The 18,206-nt window shown below is 43.0% G+C and overlaps 1 protein-coding gene across 2 annotated transcripts in view; it reads right to left on the bottom strand.

The window, feature by feature from the left end:
- The window catches only part of pcxb (pyruvate carboxylase b), a 310,653-nt gene that overhangs the window by 263,011 nt on the left and 29,436 nt on the right, over positions 1-18,206 (bottom strand). For both annotated transcript variants that reach the window (XM_030431366.1, XM_030431367.1), the window contains exons 7-9: positions 14,900-15,017; positions 13,273-13,340; positions 10,667-10,750 (exon numbers count right to left, since the gene is read on the bottom strand). In XM_030431366.1, coding sequence (XP_030287226.1) covers positions 10,667-10,750; positions 13,273-13,340; positions 14,900-15,017 — 270 coding nt within the window. The remainder of the gene's footprint in view (positions 1-10,666; positions 10,751-13,272; positions 13,341-14,899; positions 15,018-18,206) is intronic.

Below are 18,206 nucleotides of genomic sequence, written 5' to 3' on the forward strand. Positions count from 1 at the left end.
GGTCTGTTTGGAGGCAAAATGTTTTGATTGCTAGTTTTGATCTCACGTGCATAAATTAGCTGCATCTCCGCTTCTTTTATCGCCATTTCAGAATCCCTTGGCTCCGCTGCTCTGTCACAACGAACGGCCCAGTTATGGAGCGTCTGAGCCGACCGACCACTGCTGTGCACATTCATTATTCACAAGCATGCACATTCCACTGTTCTTTACTGTTATTACTGCACATTGTGGTATGAGCACTGCCAAAGCTCGCGTGCTGCTCTCTTTCCACCATTTTCTCCTCCATCCTTCCACCTTTTCCTTGGCTCTAATATCAGACGAGCACAGTTGGCTCGAGTTTCCCCCCCAGCTGGTGGATAGAATCAATACCTCCCCTCTTTTGTCTTCCCCCTCACTTCCTCCCGTCTCAGTCCCTGCATCCTCTGACCACCTCACTTGGTTTCAGCACACTCTCAGTCTTCAATAACAGCCGGTTCAAATTCTGTTTTCTCCTCCCTCCATTCATCCGTGCCTCCCTGCTATGTGCTTTACTCCCTCCATCTAAGACCTCCATCCCTCCAACCATCTCACCATCTTTGACTCGGATGGCTTCCTTTCCAAAGGGTTTCTATACCCAAGAAAGCCTCAAGCACTCACATATACTCTCATTATAATCAACAAAAGGAAATAAAGCACCATCCATTTCGATATGGCTCCAGCTCCATACATGCAGCAGCACACAGGAACGAGGATTCTGCAGGCGTGAGGAGACAAGCCGCCGACGCTCGAAATAGAACCCATCCAATCACAAGTGTCACCCTGACATCTTAGACCCGTGCACTACTTTATGCATCCGGCATGACACACAGCACAGCAGAATCTGCCTCTCTGCACACACACACACACACACACACACACACACACACACACACACACACACACACACACACACACACACACACACACACACACACACACACACACACACACACACACACACACACACACACACACACACACACACACACACACACACACACACACACACACACACACACACACACACACACACACAGGTGTTTATCACTGGACTTGCATTACAATATGTATTCAGCGCCGGCTTGTATCGCAGTTACAGCCGTCATCTTACACACTCCATTCGTTCGTGTTAATGCTGTTCTACTCCCTACAGACTGCTTCCATCGAGCCGAGTGGGCGCCGCCGCTCTCTGTTTACTGAGGCGTTCATCACTGGTCATAGATTAAATGAACTGCATCAGAACAAACAGAGAGGAGCAGAGTATATTTATTCAAATTATGTGGCTAAATATTGGCTAACTCAATTTTCAATTTAATTTGATTCAACTCGACATGAAAGGACGTAGCACAAATCTGACATGTGACTTTTTTTACTACAGATAAGGTGTCATTATAAAGTGATATGTGTTGGTGGAAATGTCATTTTTTTATTTCAAAATGAATATAAGCTAGCCGAGTGCATCAAGTAATAATGTAAGAACGGATGAAATGCAGCTGCAGCCTGCAGGGACAAAACTCTCTCTAGAGTTATTTAACATGTAAACGATTGCAGAGATGATTTATTTCACCTCCACAGGTTTTGAAATGCAAAACAAATTTAGTTTTTTTCCCATTTAACCTTTTTTTTATTCCCCATTCAGTTCCACGCTTGGCATTTCCCTCATCTCATCACCGCTGACGTTCTCATACGTAAGCTTTCAGCATTTCCCATTTAAGCCTCTGAATCTTTTAAATCTTACTTTTTTTTATCATTTCAAATCATCTTTTTGCATTTAGAAATTTGCATTTTTAATTTCAGTTTTCACTTTAATCACGGCCTGATTGTTCGTAGTATCTTAGTAAAATAATCTTTTAATTTTCAATTTGAATTTTTCCATTTGGACTTAAATTTAATTATGATTAAACATATCTTTCATACAGAGGATGCTCCGAGCGCTCCAACACTCCAAAACATTTCACAACATATTTATGAATGCACCCATACTTACAGAAACTCTGTAAGGTTTTGTGTTTCTGCCCTTAAATGCATAAAACTTGTTGTACTTGTGGTAACGAGCTCCGTCCACAGACCGCAGTGACGTGTTAGCAGACATCATCAGGGAAACATTGATCCCTTCCAACTTTAACTCCAGCGACAGCATTCCTATATGCTAACCAAAGATATAATGCACATATGACAATAAAATCTTTGGATTTTAACATTGATATTAGATCATCATGACCCTCTGATCCGCCTACAGAACGACACTGCTGACCTTCATACATGATCTGTAACTAAAAAGAGAACAAGGATAGAAGATGCAAGAGCACAAACAAGGTGAGCCACACAGAGGACACAGAGGAAAGAAGCAGGTCGGCACATTTAGAAACTTGACACCACAGAATGTGAAAGAAGAGAATGTCAGGTGCAAAGAACGACAGGAGCAAACAAGGTAGAAACCGAAGAAGAAGTCGAGATACATTGTCAAACAGAAAAACACAGAACATGAGTGAATTAAAGAAGGAAACAAGAAAAACTGATTGATGCATCAGCTCACCGGGAAATAGGGTACAGCCTTTTTTTTTGGTCTACTCTATTTCCAAAAGCTGTTTTTTCTTGATGGAATATTAAAATACGCTTTCAGGGTGAGAAGTTCTGTTTGCTCTGAAGTCAAGATGGGTCCAGAACACAAACAGACTCACACACACAGGCCGCCGTTTATAGATCTGCAAGTCATAATAATGTTTACAGTACGCTGACCACCTCCAGGGACTGAGGTGTGTGTGTGTGTGTGTGTGTGTGTGTGTGTGTGTGTGTGTGTGTGTGTGTGTGTGTGAGAGAGCGTGTCATCTCCTCACTCACCGTCACCATAGTGATTGACAGCAGAACTAATTCCACATTTAATACCCTTGGTGAATCGACGGGCCTGAAACACCACACAAGATGGTGGCACAGGCTGACACACACTCGAAAGCAGCGTTTTATGTCACACACACACACACACGCACACACGTCTTGGGGACTCACAAACACACACAGAAGTTGCAGTTATTCAATTAAAGGGGATGTCAGGCTGCAGATATCTTCACACTACTGTCACTGAAACACCAATTATTCAAGTCACACGAAAACACACACATTTCTTCTCACTCTCATGAGACAAACAAACATCTTTCCTCACTCACTTGCTTAAAAATCCCTTTGCCCACGCACTGCAAGTGCTTCAAGGTCATGGGAAACTTTACAGCGCTGTCTAGATGAGGAGGAAGTAAATCTGTAAGCCTGTAGTTTAGATTAAACACTTAACAAATACAGTCAGAAAGCAAATCAACCTGAATGTAGCAACTATGTTATCCGATGCTAACCTCTTTAAAAGGTGCAGTAAGTAAGAATAATTAACAGAATGTGAAGACAGAACCATTTTCTGACTTCTGTATAATGGTGCAGACATATCTATTGAAGTTAGCATGCTAACCAGCTAGCTCAAGTAGCTCAAGAGGTGGCAGAGTCAGCTAATGAGACCTTCAGCTTCAAGGTTAAATGAGCTTACAAGCTAACAGCGGCTACAGTTAGCAGTCTCTCTGCTGATACGCTGCACCCCGTTTGTTTGGACAGGCAGCCAATCTTTACATACTGCACCTTTATACCTCATACCTTTAGAACTGAACAGTTTTCTGTTTTCACAGCAGTTGGTTTCATCCTGGTACTTTTTAAATCAACGGGTCTCTAACAGAACCAGGACAAACAACACAGTCTGGAAACATAATGAAATCAGCTTTTTAAAAAAGGTCACACTGAACAATTTTATGAGACAAAATCATTTCCACAAAATAAAAAACAATTAAAGTGCAGAATAAAATTCTCTTTTCCTTAAAACATCATTATGAACGTGAATTAATAAAAAAAAAGTTTGTCTGGTCCAGAATGATTGTTTTGTTCATCGCTGTGGAAGAATTCTGGAAGTTTTGTCAGTGATCAACAGCTCTGATAATTCACAGTTTGTGGGGAAAAAGAACATACAAATACAATAATGCATAATACATAATGCACCCTGTACTGCCCCAACGTTAGCTAGCTAGTGTTAGCAACTTTAACATCAGCAACAAACCGGCATTCACTTGAGCGGCAGATGATTTGAAACAACAGCGGTGTTGTTGAGTGAATGTGATGGAGGATGGAGAGGAATGCAACATCAAGTGGCTGAATGTTATCAATGACACCTTTAACTTGTACAGTAATGAAGATTTACTCTGCACATTAAATAAGAAATCTCATCATATTCCATTTCTTCCACATTGAAAGGACTAAACCAACAATTATTCTGTTAAAACATATTTGCGTCCGTCTCACATACGTCCAAAATCTGCTAAAGCACCCAATGTGCATCAATGTGCTGCTGAAAATAAAGCTCAACAAATTCACAATTCACTCCCGTCTGTGTAATGTTTGCAAAGAAAGCCCAGCTGTGTCAGGAAAAACAAAAGCCTTTTTGGTGACCCATTTTTAAAGCTTTACGTCTTCAGCACAAATGACGAGGCTTGTGGGAAGGCGGCGCGGCGACAGAGGCAGAGTAGTGAGACAGGAAACTTGTTTATGTTCATCTATTTAAAGAACTTACGTGACAGAAAGAAAACAAAACAAACGTTCACGGCCTGTAGTTTTCACACGGAGGACCAGTTTGGGTGAGAGACTGCATGCAGAGCGCTGTACTATCCCACACATGCACACTCGCTTTGTTGAGAGTGCTGATGAGCTGCCGACATTTGTGCCTTTGAGTAGCAGCTCTCTCGGGGGATGGTGGGAAAACAAGCAGGCAGACGCAAAGCAAAATACCCAACAACAAACAACAAATTATCTCTCCCCCGTCCTCTGGAACACTTAGCCACATACGACGCTTCCCTTCAAAAAACGTCTCACACACAGAATTCAAATCTTTATCTCCCATTTCCCTCTCTCCATCTCGCTCTTGAAACACAGCAGCAAATTAGAATTTTGTGCCCTCTTACCCTCCACGCGTGAGGCGAGCGGAGCACAGAGAGCACTGCTTCCATGTTGTCTGCTTATTTATCACAAAAAGAAAATGTTCACTTCACTCCTCACTGCCCAACAACTGTCATTATCATACACTGAGTAAAAAGCTTTCTTAATTGTCAATGCTCCAGGAGTGACAAGATTTAATCCAGAATTCCAGCAGACGGTAAATATGCCATGAAGCAAAAATGGCAGACGGTGAGGCCTCGACGACATTAAACTAACCGACACACACCTGCTTGACTTCCCTCTCACACACACCGAGACGAATGTTAAGCTAATTAGACAGATCGCTGTGTTGCCCACAGACATCTAAGGTGAGCTTACGTGCATACTGGAACACAAAGTGTCAGAGACGTGTGGAACAACCAGCCAGTCGCTCCAGTGCGGCTGGAAGCAGCTCACACGGTACAATCTGCTGACGTCAAAGGAACAAAATTCATTATAGCAGCTCTAAAAGCTTAATCATTTTGGATCAGCGACTTTTCTCTTTTGCTTAGACTCCTTCGCAGCAGCGAGCTCTGCCAAATTCCTATCATGATATAGAGGCTTGGAAAGAGTGCAGGAACCTGCTGCCAAACTTCAACATAAAGACAGCTCCACGAGTCACTGGAAACAGAGCGAAAACGCCTCAAGTGCTGCAAAGACGACGCAGCGCAGAGTAGAAAGAAATATATAGAAATAGCCTGAGGCAGGGTCAGTCGTATTACTAAATCTGGGGCCGGATATAAAAAGCTTCAAGCAGCAGCCAACTCTGAGACATTATCACACTACCATACTGTCAGAAACAGATGTAGCACTTCTGTAGACCCATTTCTTTGATCCAGGCATTAAAAAAAGGCCTTCTGTGTAACATAATGCCATTATACAGTATGTGTAATTACTACAGAGGGGTGAATAAACAACCAAAGGATCCAACTCATCCAAATACCACTTTATACTTCAGCCCTTTCCAGTTTATGTGCACAAAATGACCTATTAAGCTTTTTAGTTTCTTACTTTCCTGCAGTGCTTTATAAAGATTCCTCTGTGTACAAAATCTGGAAAGTAAAGAAGGTCAAAGTCTGCAGCAACTGACGCTCCTCTCTCCCACAGAAAACACGGCTCCTGAAACGCCTCGTCAGCAGTCCTGCCGTCAGGTCTGTGACTTTGTGACATCATGCTGTGTCGCCATGTCACACATTTGCATAATTTATGCCGAGCAACTAGTTTTGCAAAGATGAATTGATTGTTCTGTTCTAGTATGAACCCAAAACATAATCATGAACATAAAAAAAGGAAGGAAAGGCTGGAAACCAGAGCGAGTGTAGCGTGTTCTGTCTTATCAACAGGATAATTAAAAAAAGATCTTAACTTTAAAGTTTTTTTAATTAATGGGAAAGCAGGAGTGCTCAGAGGATCAGTCATGTTTTAATGCCAATGTTTGAATATTTTTATAAAGTCCATCCTTCTGGATCTTACTTATTGACAACATTTATGAACTCAAACCCAGAAAATCAATTTTCCAGTTTGAGGCTATTCATGTTTCAACAAACGCCAACAAAGATGGTTTTAAAATGGATAGAAGGAAAGAACAAAGCCGACCCAAAGAATAGGAAAAGAACCGAGAGTATGCGAGAGCTTCTGGGACCACTGAAGCCTTTATGTGACTTGATCTCTAGAATTTCCCTGCAGGCATTAATAAAGATTTATCTCAACTTAAATGACACTGGAAAAGATAGAAATGTTCAGGCAGTCCAGCGAAAAAGAAATGATTACCACTCTGTGGACAACAGTAAATACAGACGCTGTCCTTATAAATTATGCAGCTGCCAGGATCAGCAACAAACAGACTGTCTGAACTCGCTGCTCTTCACTCGTTATTGACACGTCCATTTGGGGAAGTCAATACAACTTTGTAAATGCAATGAGATACGTCAAATTTAATCTCCTGTGTTACAGTCTGTGTGGTAAAAGCCCACCGTAGGAGTGTGCAGCATGTGTGTTGCATGGGCACAGATGCTGATGACTCTCAGACAGCACGTCTAACTTGTTAATGGTTGAGATCAGGGGATTTATGTTTGGATCCAGGCACTCAAGCTCACTTACATCATAAAAACTGACACTCAACAAGCAAAACAAGCTCCAGACTTCAAACCTATCAGACCCACTGCAGAGGCAAGAAAAATAAATACCCAATACAACTGCTGCACAGCAACAGAGATATCAGAGAGATATTCAAAAAGGAAAAATCAGGAAATGATCACATGCAGCACATGGATGGATGGATGAGCAAGCAATGAAGCGCCCAATCAGTGGGTCCAATCAGTGTGATTAGGGGATCCTCACACTGCTCAAGTGGGATGCATCATTAATAGAACTAATCAGGACTGGCTGAGATATTCCATGTGTTGGTGAAAAGAAATGTCAGCCGTGGTCCATCCGCTGAAAACACAGGAGACAACAAAGCAAAGACATGGCAGCCAGACAATCGGAGCGCCGGGGAGGGAAAAACAACAACAAACACGTCCACAAATCAGCTGTTTGAGCAGCAGATAACACAGAACAACATAGCGGGCCATTTGACAATATCTCTGATTTCCTCGTGAGCTCTGGCTCGGTATCCACTCTGAGCTCAAACCCCTTTCTACCGAGAGCTGAAGTAACTTCCTGTAGCAGTCGGTGTTGCCAGGCAACTTTGTTCTCTGGGACATTCTATGAAGAAACGGCGCGGCCTGCAGCGAGTTCAAAGACTGCGGCGTTTCTCTGAAAGACTCAGATGGAGGCCGCTGATAATGGAAGATGGGCGATACAGCGCAGACGGCGAGATGAAGGGGGTCGGAGCGCCGGCACTATGGAGCCCCCATTAACACCAGATAAGAGGCGAGGAATAGCATGTGTGTGTGTGCAGGAGGAGGAGAACATGTGAGTGTATAGATGGATAGTGGTGACGGTATATCATCCAGTGAATCTCTCTATTTATAAATCTCTTTCTATGTTTACACAGAGTGTGTTTTTAAGAGTGGGAGAGTTTTTGTGGTGTGCAGCTGCGAGCAGAAGCAGGAGACCCTACACTGTATGTGTGCTGCTCAGTGTCTGGAACACTGTGCCACTGTGTCCCAGAGAGCTGCTGATTAAAATGAAAAGCCTCTAATTATGGTGCAAATTGAACTGGACACATTGAGGTGTCCGAGTGCAGCGCTGGAAAGAGTTGGCGTCTCCACACGAATAGTAAACTATGTGGAAGACTGGCCGCTGGAGACGAGCACGTGCACCTGCTAATGTTTGTGTCCAGACAACAGCACACGTGCTGCACAGACGTGTCATCTCCATCACTTCCTATTCTATAAGGACCACGGAACGCATTAAAAATAAATGTCAGCTTGCACCGTCTCACACACACAGACGGGCTGCGACAAACACACACGCATTAATAATAGCCATCGAGGAAGCAAAGTTCAGCCTCAGTGCTGCTTAGGGAGCAGGTTTCAATACCTGCGGTGAGAGCCGGGCTCAGCTCTGAAGTGGAAGCCTTCACTGTGGGGACCGGCACAATGTGAAATGCAATCACAACACGTACCGTAGCAGGGAAATGCAACGACAGGACAGAGGGAGGGAGGGAGGGGGGGATAAAGAGGAGAGGAGGGGTGTTTGGAAGAAGATGAATGGAGGATGAGGCAGAGAGAAAGTGAGACCCCTGGTGATAATCTGCTAATGCTGCAGGTTTGATCCTTCAGCTGTGTGCAGGACATCTTCTGTTAGACTCTATAACAACCAGCATTAACAAAGGGTACATTTACAGTTCATTTAACTGAAGCACTGAGTGTTTTATAGACCAGAATGTAAAGGTTTTTACACAGTTATTTATAAAGGATTTTATTGGTTGTTAACAGTGAATTAACTATTAACTCATGTTTAATTAACTATAAATTTACCATTTATTAAAAGGAGGTCCAATATGCAAGAACTGGCCACCTGACAAATTCATACTCAGAGGGTTAATTAAGGGGCAGCATATCACCAGAGTGTCCGCTAAATGAAGCCACCACAGCTAGTTAGCTCAGTTAGCCTTGCGGCTAGCAGTTCAGACTGGGAGCTCAGGGACCGTCAGTGTTTACACCAAGCCCCCAGGAAGAGACGCCCGGCTTTGAAGACAGAATCTGTGGCTGCCAAACCGTGTAATTACATCATCACGTGACGCGTTGGGGCCCAAAAAGACTTTTCCCAAAAGCTTCCGTTGTGAGAGGAGCGTCAAAATCCAGCAACTTGTTGTTTTTACTCTCGGTAATCAATGAACAGATACAGTATGTGTTCATTAGCGAGCTGTGGAGGTGCTGGGAGGGGATTACTTTCTTTTCTTTAAACTTTCACACAGAACAAAACTATTTTTCATTTTCCAGTATGCTATATATGCATCATCCACACATTGTTGTTTAAAGAGCGACATCACTCTCTCATCATTACATAGAGACAAACGTTCACGAGGAGGCACGACGTGGTCCGTCACTTTGCGCAGACATGCCGGGTCATGTTGAGATTTGATTACTGCAGAAAAACACAACTCGAGCAAGGTTCCATCACGAGTCTCGTGATAAAGTTTCTCCCTCCCTTACATAACCATTTCTCTATCAGTATCATTCAAGGTCATTTCTTTCTTTAGCAAATCACCATCCTTGTCTCCATCCTCCTCTTGCACGCTTCTCTCTTCACTTCTATCCATTCCTCAACTGGGCCATTACCTGAAAAGGCCATTACTTGAAATCTCCTCTGAGAGATGAGGCTTGACTTTTAAGTGATGCTGTCATAGTCGAGCCAACTTTTCAGCAACACTAAAGCGAGACAGCTGGGATTATAAATGATTTGAAAAAGAGGTGAAGACACAAGGTGAGCTCTTACTTTGTGGAGGATGTTTCCTTCTTTATTTTGCATTTTCTACCTAATCAGAGTGCACAACTGGTGGCGATAGTCATTAAATTGTTTCGCAGAAATGCACTCAAAACTGTTCAAACATTCATTTCCAGGACTGCATTCACCGTCTGCAGTGTTGACATCTATTTCCACCCATTTTCAAATTGCATTTTCATTTCCAGCGCACTAATGTCCTCATTTGAATCGCAGGTAAGTAGCGCATTAAAATTCCTGTGGAGAACCCTGTTGTTGTGCAGACCGATTGTAGACAGACAAAAATTAACGGCATTGGGAATTTGCTCAGACTTCCTAATTACAGCCCGGCGCTTGAGCGGCCGCGCTTGGATAGCCATTTTAGTTTCAACGAGCCACTTCACCTCAAGCCGGCCAACTTTTTGTTAAACAAGTGATCAGGAGTCTGCGACGCTGCACGTACAACGAGACCACACTGACATTTTAAAGGGAAATACACTGAAGAGGAAATGTGAATAAACTGGATTAACTTCAGAGCACAGCAACATGAATATTTATCATTATTCCAACAGAAATTCAATAATTTAAGAGGGATTAAGAGAGGATTTTGTTTTACAAAATTTCCGCTCGATGCAGAATAGTGGGTAAACCTGAACCTTGGGCAAAAGCCAGTTTGACACTGAAATAAAACAAAAAAGCAAAGAAACAGCAGGAATCACAAGAGCTTTGCAGTTGTTGTGTATTGGCTCTACCAACAAAGACAACAGCACAGACGTACCTGTCTGGCCAGGTTCACAGCGTCAGCGTGAAGTCGGTCTCTCAGATGAGGGTCCAGCTGGAAAGCCGGTGCGATTTCCACAACCTTCAAAACAACAGGATTTTATTGATAACGGCATCGTCGGAACAGAAATGCAGCAAAGTGATAATCTGGACGACAGCCACGCTGAACATTCATGTTTCTACTGTAAACTCAGCGATTACACCCTGAAATCCTGCATCCTGCACACTTCTGTTCATTCACTCTGACACGACGCCATCATCGGGGTAAAAACCTGCAACTAAATTCAAATGTTTAATCAGTTTTGATTCATTACGCCCGACACACCAGACCTCAAATGATTTCATTAATGTGCCACTGAAAGAAAAATGTAATTCAAAATTCATAATTGCTGTTTTAAGATAGAGCAGTTATCAGCACTGGAAAGCTATGCTACCCTGCTACCCTTTCATTTAATGGATGTTGTAATTTGAGACCGATTACTTAACCGCAAACAGAATATGGAAAAAGACCACAGAGTGCAATGTGTTTCCCATCGCACTACAAGATCCATTTTCATGATTCATGTTTATCTGCTCTGTGCCGTCTGGCTGGGGAGAAGAGCTGCGCGTTAAGCCTTAAAATAACTTTGCTGCTTTTTTAAGGCTGCATCGAATCCACAATTTATATTCCAATACTCAGAAATCTTCTAAAAATAAAGTGGCCAGTAAAATATCACCATATTTTTGAGCAAATACTGACGTCACTTCACTGTAATGCAGCCTTTAAAACCAGAAAGAGACGACACTTATACACAATATAATGATTTGGTTTGGGCCGATATCAGACATCATCATAAATCATGATATTTGCTGTCATATGCAATGTTTTTCAGCTGTTATAGCAGCTTTTATTTTGAAGAAAGACAACACACATTGAGCTGTTGTGGTAGCCGAGGGCAACACACGTTTCTATTTGACGAGGTGGAAATGAGACGGGCTAACAATATCAATATATCGCCTGCTCAGTGCTTCTGGGTAGATATTGTGCAGCGAGCTTGTCAGAGCATTTTTAGCAAAAATGGTTTTGATGAGAGCAGTGAGAGTGAATCAAAAACAGTAAAGATGAAGGGCATAAAACCAAAACAATGAGCTAAAAGATGCTAAAATACCTTATAAAACTACAGGAACTGCTGAGCCTGGTGATGATTCTGTGTTGGCTTTATCAACACAAGCGACACACAGACTTTTACTGGATCCAGTGTTTACAAAGTTCTGAGAACTTAAACATAATTATGGATGTTGTTTTATATTTCTGCCAACATTACACTCAGTTTCTGCCCCTAAATCCGACACAATGGACCTTTGTCCAGTATTTTTTAATAAATACTATAATTTGTTTTAATTTTTCCAACTGTAGCCGACAGTTTGATATGTGTGACTTTAGCTTCAGTAAAACAGACGGAGTGAATCATCTGTTTTCACTTAGAAGTCCGTGTGGTCGTGCAGAGAGCTGCTCGGCGGGTCGAGGGCTGATCTGCTTCGTTCCACTGTGTCAAACACATCAACTCATCCAAGAGACAGAACTGAATCCAGTTCACGACTACATGACCCATGTCTGATTTTTAGAAAATACAAACCACAAGAACTCAATTCAATTTCTTTTTAATCAAATCTCATCCAAATAAAAATAAAAAACCCTCTCCAAGTATGAAAAGCACTTCCAAGATACAGAGGAAAGCTAAAAATATCCTATCAGCACTCCACCATCCCTAATCTATTTCAACAAGCGACTATTCTTGTTTCTGAGATTCAAAAAGATCTTAGATTAAGGGCAAAGGCAGATTAAGTCGCACAGAATCAAAGAGCAGCAGCTCTGGCATGAACACAGCGGCTAATATGATTATCATCTATAATTTGATTAAAGGGAAGGAAGAAAGTGATGGAAACACATGATTGAGACTGCTTTGAGGTGACAATATCTAATGAAATATAACACGTGTTAATCAGCGTCCTCTGATGAAAGCATTGTTGCAGTGAGTGACGACCGGATGACGGTTCGGCTCTCTCGCTCTGATATTCAGACGTTTTTGTTCATTTGACAATCAGGTGATGCTGTAATACCTCGTTTGGCAGTAGAACTGAAAACAAATCTGTGAAAAAAGCCCTGACTAATTAATGAGAATCAATTTGAAGCTTTATACTCTTAAAGAAACTGTTTTTGTTTATCCAAGATGATTTGGCGGGGAATTATGCAGCTGCTGCCGTTGTGGCTAATTTTTATTGGTATATAATCCTCTTACCTCCTGCTGTTCAGGTCACTATGACACCCAGGGCCACCAAGCGCCATAATCATCATCGCTATAATCACCTTATTTGCTAATGTGCTGCTTAATTGGCCTGTTTGCCTGAACAGAAAAGGGAGAGAAAACACTGGAGTGGTTTGTAGACTCAACAGACTACAGCGCCTGCAGGTTTGATTCCCGCTCATGACCTTTGTTTCATGCCCGCCCACCATCACCATCACATCCACTTCATGCTAATCTACGTACAAATGCCATGAAGATAATCTTAAATAAATTCCAACATTAAGTTGGGGTTGGATGAATTTTAAAAGGAGCACTTCACCTTTTGGTGTCTGCGCTGAATGGAGCAGTCTCTCTCGTAGAGGTGGATGACATTACCATATTTATCACCTGCGGGGAGAGACGGGGACAAAGAGAGAAGCAGGTGAGGAGGAACAAAGACAATTATAAGATAATCAGGAGTGTGAAGAGAAGGGTGGTTTGAGTTCAAATGGAGGAGGAGCAGGGAAGTCGTTTCTCCTTCATTCACTGTGTGGTACGTTCATCTTATGAAATCACAGACAGCTGGCGTCGTAACATTGACAGCTTCAGAACTTGAGGACTGAAACTGTCACAATTTGACTCCTGCTGCACTCAGACGCTCGCCGCAGACAGACAGCAGACTCTCCGAGGGCGGCGAAGGCCCGCAAGTAAGAGTCCCTTCAACGTCTTTAAAACATCTTTTACACGACACATTTCTCTCTTTCTTTAAGTAGTTTATTTTCTGGGGTGTCGGGCCGACGGAATGACTGATAATGAAATGAGACATTCACAGAGAGCCGTCACCATCTTCACATGTTTATGCATCATACACAGCCGAGGTTGATCTGTGTAAGACGAGACCTTTTGGGCTGCAACTAACATTCATTTACTGTCACTTAAACTGTCAATTATCTCAGTTCTCAGCAGTTGAAACTCTGACATATTAATCGTTGCAGCTCTTGTATGTAGGCATATATACATGTATGTTGTGCATCCATAACGGCACCACCACAGACTCAATACACCTCCTCATTGCAAAAGCGATCCTGTTGCCAGCACCGTTGCAAAATAATTATTTGTGCTGCATTTTTGAATACGAGATGGATAATACGAGTTGATGACCCGTCTCTGCTTGCATATCATTTCTTCTCTCTATATTCTAGCGCCACAATTGACCACATATTAATCGCACAGTCCGACACGCCTCAAAATTGATATCCAACAGTCGAGCACAGACTGTGACCAAGAATTTATTAGACCCCTCTCACACGGTGTGCCCTGCGAGGATTCTGTTATCGCACAGTGTTAAAAAGGGGACTGAAAAGCAGCAAGGATGAAGGAAAACAGAGAAAACAGAGAAAACACAGAGGCAGGAGGAACAACATGAGATGGCGGGAGGCAAAAATGAAAGGAGGGAGACAAAAAGGGAGGAAACTGAAAAGCATTACATTGAAAATGAAGGAGGCAAGACGGGGGATGAGGGGCAGAACATTCAGAAAAATCACAAAGTCCCTGCGTGACCACACACACAGGTAGATTCTGAAACATGCACAAAGGTAAAGACACAAACACCCCACAGACCAGAGAGCCTGATGGCATAAGCACTTACAGTAATGTGCACGTCTACATGCCTCGTGCAGCTAGAAGTGCAGACACTTCCTGTAAGTGTCCGTGTTGAATTTCAGTTCTATAATATTGAGTGGCAGTAGAGTTGCATTCACTATAATAAGACATAATGGCTGGAGAATCCTCTGCAGGCCAATAAATCTCCTCCGCTCTCACTGTTCATCTGTCTGGCCTCCTCCCTCAGCACTGCTGCAGAGTTCAGGGGCCTCTACGCTTCTTAATAGACTCAACTCACATAAACAACAAAAATACAGACACAAAGTTAAACACAAACACATAGTGAAGTCGCAAAGTGCACTTACCCAGGATCTGTACTTCAATGTGTCTCGGCTTTTCAATGAACTTCTCAACAAACAGGGATCCGTTCCCAAAAGCCGTCAGGGCCTCAGAGTAGGCCCGCTGGTAATTCTCCTCCAGTTCCTGACAAACACACGAGAAAAATCCATACGTGTCTGAGTTACTGCAGCTATTCAAGAAGCGAGCGACTCACAGCCAAGGATTTGTGTGTTTTTTAGAGGGGTTTCTGCTGCACACACCATATTTCTCAGTCATCTAATCTCTGAATCAGGTCAGTTAGTTTTATTTACTATGTCTTTTATTTCCTGTTGTGACCTCTTTTATTTCCCTCGCCCGTCATTCACACGTGATGTTTTCTTCATCTTTTTCTCTCGTCTGACACAAATGTTTACTCGTCCAGAGGGAGCAGGATTCCTCACAACCTCCCTGGGACGAGGCTGCAGGAGGTCAGGACGGAGGACGCCGGAGGTCACGACTCAATCTGTTGTCTGTCAGTCTGTGACGTCCTGCCGGCCGCGTCCAGTCTCGTCTGCTGGGGAAAGACTGAGTCACCCCCCTCAGGACGGGGGTACTCGAGCCCGTCCTCAGCTGTCGTCTCACAGCCTCCAGTAAAGATGCTCTTGAAGGCAGAACAACAAGGTTCTCAAGTAGCCGACATCATCAGCATCGCCCCACAGCAGGCATGCATATCTGTTAAAGCTGTGCACATCACTTTGTTGGCTACCTTTCTGAGGTCTCGAGTTTGGTATTACATCATCATCAGCTTCGTAGCCAGCAGTGATTATAATTGGAGCAGAGACTTGAGCTGGGGAGGATATCTTGATTGGATCTGACTGAGAACCGGCGGACACACTGTGGAAGCGACTTGGCAATCACGAGGCAGCCACGCCCTTCATCACACCCGGCTCTGCTGTTGATTTGACTCCCAACAGAAGCATCATTTACATATGGAACATCATGCCGCGTTAAAGAAGACTTGAAACTAGTGCTAATTCTCAAAAATTTGTATTTTCCATTTGTTGTCCTTTTCTCACAGTAAATTGAACATCATTGCCGTTTTGACAGCTGGATGGACACAACAAGCATTTGAAGGTGTCACCTCTGTGGAAGATTGTGGTGGGACTGTAAAGTTTGTTAGGTATTCACCAAGACCAGCACGTCCAGACGACTCCTGAAAGTCTTCATTCTCACCGAGCAGGCGCACCTCGGGCTCTGGTCATTTAATCACCTGCTGTCGTCATCGAACCTGCAGCCACGCTACCCTTATGGAATAGTTTGGACATGCTCAATCAACAGAATGACTGGCAAATTAATCAATAATTGAAATCTACATCACATATTATTTCAGCCTCCACTAATCATCCGCACGGTGTCTGTAATTGTCTGGTTACGGCGAGGAAAACGGCTTCTGCAGCCACCAGAGAAATGAACCTGCTCTGTAATGAAATGGGAATTTGTAAAAGCATGAGAAGCCACTGGAAAGAACACTTACAACTCGCACTGAATCACAAGTGTGGGGAGAAGGAATTCAAAGTCACACCTAGCTACGGTGCACCTCTATTTTTACAAATGACAGAAAAGACTTTTGAAAGACTCAAAGTTAGCAGAATTCCATTTGCACTCCTTCCACATCAGTTCAGTCCGCCTGTCAGCTCCGGCCACTGGAGCTTTGAGACGTGCCGCTCGGCTTTTCTCTCGCTCCTCAAACTCAAATCTAATATCTGGCACTTTAATTCTTCCTTGCTTATCAGTAAACATACACATCTCACCCTGTGATATGTTGAGAACAGTTAGGCTCACTGTTAATTCTGCATACAGATGACCCACGCGCTGGGCTTGATGGAATATAAAGTCAACCTACGCATTGTTGCCTGGAGTCCCGAAAGTAAAGAGAAATCTCTTTACAATGTCTCCACATCATATCAGCTGGAGCAGCCGAGACCTCTGTGACTCGACTGAATAACTAGAAATGTCAACAACTAATTAATTAGACTGGGGTACAACTTAGAAAAGGTCATTCTTTCCAATGGATTGCTGACTTGTGAGGCTCAGTGACTACAGTACAACGCGTGTAGATCAGTGGGGAGCTGCCACCGAACGTACTCAATCAAATGTGATGAGTTTCTCTGGGTTCAGTGAATGTCACTGCCATCAGGGCCCACAACCAATAATATAAACAGTAACAAGAAAATTGACAAGTGGAGCATCATTAATTTGCACTTGGCAAATATTTGAGGATGTAAGAAGATATAAAAAGGATGATGTTCTGTCTTGCCACTGGTGGGGCAGAATAGAGGGGCAGGAACATCAGCTGTCTACAATAACAATGGCTGACATATTTTAAAAACACTTCAGGATATCATGTGAATGGCTAACCGCTAACAGCAGCTAGTGTATTAGCTCAGTTAGCCGTCTTGGGAGCGTTTCCGTCTTGGGAGCGTTTCTGGTAACACCACTAGCAGAAGAGCTTTGGACCGCTGGGTGAAGGACGTTCACCAGTCTGAGGCTAGCTAGTTAGCATGCTAACTCCAGCATACATCTCAGGCTGTACATAGAAGTACAGGAGGTAGAGTGGGTTAGAGGTATACATTTGACAGGTTGCCATTCTTGCATATTGCAACTTTAAAGTAGTTGACTCAACAAAGAATACAACAAAGGTCTAGACATTTTTAAACTCTTTAGGTGCAGAAATCTGAGATGTTAGACCTTTAAATAAAAGTGGCATTCTGGGTAGGATATTCACATGACAGTTCAATGTGACTTACATCTTTTTTTAAGCCCAAGTAAAGAAATAAAGAAGATTAAATGCTCCCAGCCCTGACAGATGAGGAGGTGGCGCTGCTCTGTGCAGCTCTGATTCACCACTGATCTCTGCCCTCTCACATCTGACTGGACAACAACCAGCTGCCTGCTGAAAAAACTTTGACATGGTCAAACTTGAGAGGCACAATGTCCCTCGTTACTGCTGTGAAGCAAATCTGCCACGAGGCCTGCGCTGATTAAGAAGGCGTGACATCTCGTGTCTTCCTGGTGTCGACAGGCCTCGAGGACTTCATTTTCCCTTTGAGGCATATTTTGGATAAAGTCACCAACTCAAGGGAGAAGTTTAAATAATTCTGCTCACTTTATGCTGCCGTTAATAATGCACAACATATTCACAATAAAAACAAAGAATTGAACCATTGAACCGTTGGAGGTGAAACAGCATTATTGGTCTTGCTTGGCCGAGTGTCCAATAACAATGAACTGAGGTCAGGAGTGTTTTTCTTGGAGGTTAAAACTCGACATCCTTTGTTAATTTTTCACAAGCAT

This window comes from Sparus aurata, chromosome 10 (assembly GCF_900880675.1).
Source record: "Sparus aurata chromosome 10, fSpaAur1.1, whole genome shotgun sequence".
In the NCBI taxonomy this organism is placed as follows: Eukaryota; Metazoa; Chordata; class Actinopteri; order Spariformes; family Sparidae; genus Sparus; species Sparus aurata.